The sequence below is a fragment of the Littorina saxatilis genome, linkage group LG8, assembly GCF_037325665.1.
Source record: "Littorina saxatilis isolate snail1 linkage group LG8, US_GU_Lsax_2.0, whole genome shotgun sequence".
Taxonomy (NCBI): domain Eukaryota; kingdom Metazoa; phylum Mollusca; class Gastropoda; order Littorinimorpha; family Littorinidae; genus Littorina; species Littorina saxatilis.
This window is the reverse complement of record NC_090252.1, coordinates 8,246,445-8,251,444: the sequence shown is the minus strand read 5'-3', so window position 1 is coordinate 8,251,444 and position 5,000 is coordinate 8,246,445. Positions and strand designations below refer to the sequence as shown.

The 5,000-nt window shown below is 42.7% G+C and overlaps 1 protein-coding gene across 1 annotated transcript in view; it reads right to left on the bottom strand.

Moving 5' to 3' along the window:
* Positions 1–174: 174 nt before the first annotated feature.
* LOC138972691 (uncharacterized) overlaps positions 175–5,000 on the bottom strand; it is an 84,127-nt gene continuing 79,301 nt past the window's right edge. The window contains exon 5 of the mRNA XM_070345345.1: positions 175–1,372. Coding sequence (XP_070201446.1) covers positions 957–1,372 — 416 coding nt within the window. The 3' untranslated portion in view covers positions 175–956. The remainder of the gene's footprint in view (positions 1,373–5,000) is intronic.

The following is a 5,000-nucleotide window of genomic DNA, read 5'->3' as shown; positions in this document are numbered from 1 at the left end:
AACACAACACAACACAACACACACACACACACACACATACATACACACACACACACACACACACACACACACACATACATACACACACACACACACACACACACTCACACACACATTCACGCACGCATACACACTTATGCGCATTCATAATCATTTCGTTACTAAAACTCAAACTTGGGATGCAACGAAAAACTTTATAATTATTCAGAAAAATAAAGTAACATGTTTTTGTAGCGTTGAGAGAATAATACTAGCAAATTGTTCAACAGGTGATACACAAATGATTGGGTTTTTTTAATAGTAAGGATTAATGTAGATATTTACTGTAGTTGTTAAAATCATAAGCCAGTGAAGCACAACACTCGATGACGACACGATTTCACAACACAGGAAAGTAAGCGTTTCCTCGTTTGAAAAAAAGGTTGTCGATTCAATGCATCGGATTTCATCATGTGCCAGGAGGATGGTTGCGCATAACTCTCATTTTCTGTTGTTGTCTGTATTTAGAGCGATTACTTCCCTTTGTAATTAGAGTGTGGTTCTTCTCAGTCTAACTTTCCTTCGCTCCCTTAACTCCAGACCAAAGTGTAAGTCATGTACCATCATTTCCTCCTCAACAAATCATGTCGAACGATAAAAGAGCAACTAGCATCCATGTGCATTTACCTCACAAACGTTTACGCTGCTTTTAGATTAAAAAAACGTATTGTTGCTTTGTCGCATTTTACGCACATCGTTATCGTCAATCCTTTCAGCAGATCATAGAATATAACACACTTAAAAGTTTTCTTAAAAAAAACCATCATAATAATTACGGCAGTAAAAAATATTAGGATATTTGTTGCTATAGGATTAAAGTAACCTTCATCAGGTTGACAAGCAAGAGAAGAGGAGGGGAAGGGGGGGGGGGGGGGGTGGTGAACACATCATCACACCTTTACTTTCACCAGATTGCTTCAAAGATGGTAGGAAACAAGGAACCCGCTGAAAGAATTAGCATGTGAACCTGTAGAGAACTGATTGTGGCCACCATCAGCCTCCAGCCACACCGACTGACCAGCCCGTACAGACACTACACCCTGCAGCGAGGCCGCGTCATAGTCCCCAGCACTGCCAAAGTCGGTATAAAGGACAAGGTCCTGCTTGCCGTCCACCATCAGAGACACCTCAATGTGATGACCGGAGCCATATCCAAACAGACTGGACATGAAGCAGTAGGTGCCGTTGTAGGGGGCGGTGAACTTGCCTGTGGCCGAGTTGTAGCCGTTGCCCTGGTTGTTGTGGACGGTGGTGGGGATGAGCACGTCGCCGCTAGATGGAGTGGTATCCTTCAGGTGTATGGCGTGGAAACTGACCCGCTTCGTCCTCTCGTCTGTGGGAAATATCAACCATTCAACTATTACGATTGAAAATCAACGGCTAGAAAATAAAATAACATGTTGGCACACACACACACACACACACACACACACACACACACACACACACACACACACACACACACACATACGCACACATACACACACACACATGCACACGCACGCACACACATTCACACCACACACACACGCACACACACACACACACACACATACAGAGAGCAGGACATAGGCAGGCAGAATCAGTGTTTCGTGAACAGTGAAACCCTCCCTTAAGACCTCCAACAATCTGAGAAAATCAGATCTTGTAAAGGAGGGAGTCTGAAAATCAGATCTTGTAAAGGAGGGAGTCTGAAAATCAGATCTTGTAAAGGAGGGAGTCTGAAAATCAGATCTTGTAAAGAAGGGAGTCTGAAAATCAGGGTAAACCGAAGGATGTTACGAACAGAAAATTAAAAAATCAAAATCTTAGAAAAGAGGAAGTCCTTATCTGGGGGGGGGGGGGGGGGGTATAAAAAAGGGGGGGGGGGGTCTGTAGAGAGGGGTTTCACTGTAGCAGTAGATGTACCGTGCAGGTGGTGACTGAGTAGTGTAGACACGCTGTCGATGAGCGCGTTGGTTTGGTTTTCTTTCTTAACGAGTTCTTCTTTCAGCTGTCTGTTCTCCGCCTCCAGTAACGTCAGACGAGACTTGACGTCATCAACGACGACAGTGGAGCTGACGTCAGTACTGTTGCCATGGAGACAGGCGACAGACGCGGAGCTGTCAGGAACGTGACAGGTGTAGGACCCTCCCGACACAGGGTTGTCCAGCAGCAGCAGGAACTGTCCCTCCTTGTACTGGGAGCTGGACACGGACTGACCGGACGGCGTCTGAGGGCAGAGAGAATACGTGTAATAAGCAATTACCACCCAGGGCAGATATGCACGACAACCTTACCAACCCAGTAGTAGCCAGCCGAGGGATTGGATTAGCTGACATTACACGCAAACCTCAATATTTTCCCCAGTTCTCAAGGGGTTGCAATAACATTTGCGTGCACCTCAGCACCAATCAGAGAAGAATTTTGCAAAGGCGATGTCAATTGCCAACGAATGTTTTTCACTGTGGGTCATAGTTGCTGTGAGTGTGTGTACAGATAGATTAGGACAGAAACCATTTAAGTGTTGCTGCTCATTGTCTTAGTGGTAGCATAATATTAGTTGACGTTTCGTTTTGTTTGTTATGTTTGTTATTTAACGTTCTAATAACTAAGCTTTTGTATTTGCAAACCATAAAGAAAACAAACCAAATGTAACAACAAGAAGAAAAAAAAAAGAAAAAAAAAAGAAAAAAAAGAAGAACAAGAAGAACAACAAGAAGAACAACAACAACAGCAACCACCACCACGACAACAACAACGACAACAATAACAACAACAACAACAACAACAACAACAACAACAACAACAACAACAACACGAAATGACACCGACAAACTTGTTGTTAACAAAGAGTGTACTTCACACAGTCTGCTTGAGGAAAATGTCAAAATAAATCCGTTAGATATCAGTTGTGAAAAGAAAACTCACGGTCCACTCTAGGGTGAAGGGCGGGGTGTCATAGTAGATGAATGTACCACAGGCGAGCACCACGTGCCATTGTTGTGTGGAGTTACTAAACACAGCCACCGCCATCTGGGACGCGTGCAGCTGACCGTCTGTTGTCATCAGGCCGTCTGCAATGTTTACAAAAAACAACATCACGATGAATTATTTCGTAAAACATGGCGTTCGAACCACTTGGGAGGTACAGGGGGTTTGGTTTAAGCTACATCAGATTCACATTGCCGTTTTCTGCCAGGAATTGGGTACTTGTTTTCATGTGAAATGTTAGACATACCCCCTGTTTATTTGTAAAGAGGAATAACAGACAATAAAAAGGTATTTTTTTCTTTTTTTGAGGCGTGAAATTACACAAGTTTGTTTTTGCTTTTTAACTCCGTGGAAAATGACCTTTCACATTGTGCATGTCGGACTGTTCATGGGTTGTTGGGATTGTTTCGAGTGCAGCATCATGTTAGAACAGACAGTAGTTTACATTTGATTGTTTTACTGGGAAGAGTGTACTGTGTCAATTGCAAGTCTACAGATCACTTCTTTTATGATTTGTGAATGCTAGATAAGTTCTTAAGAAAAGGTGTTCCCCAGATGCCCATCAAGACCTTAACACTGCGAATTTGAGACGAAGAAAACATTATAAGAAAATGATGACAATAGTATAATAATAAGATGATAATCATATCATTATTCACACAAATAAACATTTAAAGCAAATTCTGAAATTCCAGGCACTCAGTTTTGCAAGATTCATAGATCCGAAAAAGATAGACCCGTTGCTTATGTTCCAAGTTAAGAATTTAAAAACTTTTACATTTTAAATTTGTGTTTTGAACGTTTTTTTTTCTGAAACCATCAATCATTTTTAGTTTTTTTTATGCAAAATTCATACATTTTTCAAAATCCGAAATCTAACCAAGTAACTGCAGATATGATTTGAGACATTTTTGGCTGGTAACTTCCTTTTACCTCCTGTTTCTTTGTTTGTTTATTTTCATTCTGTTTCCTTACCTCCAATAATCACTGATGCCTTCCTTCGCAGAGTGACATAGTCACCGTTCTTGTCTAGTGCATTGACTTCCACAGAGTAGTTTCCCTTTGTCCCTGTTGTCACGTGATAAAGGACTATTCCCGCATTGGCTGTCAGCTCCACGCGACCAGAGAAAGACGGCATGACGTTCAGATGTCCGTGGGAAAGAATGGCGATCATCTCTTGTGATCTCCCTTCGTAGAACCACTGGACGTCAACGATGGTCTCCCCTGTTGTCTTGGAAACCTCCCAGGACAGAGTGAGGTCAGAGTTGTCACAGGTGTAAACAGCAGCATCCTCTTTCAGCGCTGAGCTTGACCACTGGACGCCGCTGGACTCTGGGAGGAGATCGACGCCTTGTTTATTCTATCTACCTGCATGCTGCATACCCCCCACCCCCACACCACACACACACACACCCTTTGAATGATGAAGGAAACTTGGTTCATGACAAGCTTTAGACGAAAGGGAATCAATTCGAGACGGAGAAAGAAGCCAAACAGATACAACAAATTACTGAAAGTCATACTATTCAATCATTTAGTCGAATTGACCTCAATGTCAAAAGCACAAACAAGAGAGTTCTGTCCCCTAAACTACTGCGAATGCAGGGGGCATGTCACGTTAAAGAGCTTATTTTTTTCTGCCAAGGTCAAACGCGTCCCCTTTGTATTCTTACCTCCATCGTTTGATTTAATGTTATATACTCAGTCGAGCTGCAGATAACAGATAACCTGAACAAATATCTGTTTTTGTAGTTGATGGTTGAAAGCAGGGCAACACAGAATTGTCTTGCTTTTGCACGTAAGTCTTATGATAAAATAGACTGTCGCTCTCAGCTTCGAACTTAATTTTTCCAATGGTGTTGACACGCTCTGAGAGAGTGTGCGTGCGTATGTGTGTGTGTGTGTGTGTGTGTGTGTGTGTATGTGTGTGTGTGCGTGTGTGTGTGTGTGTGTGTGTGTGTGTGTGTGTGTGTGTGTGCATGCGTGAG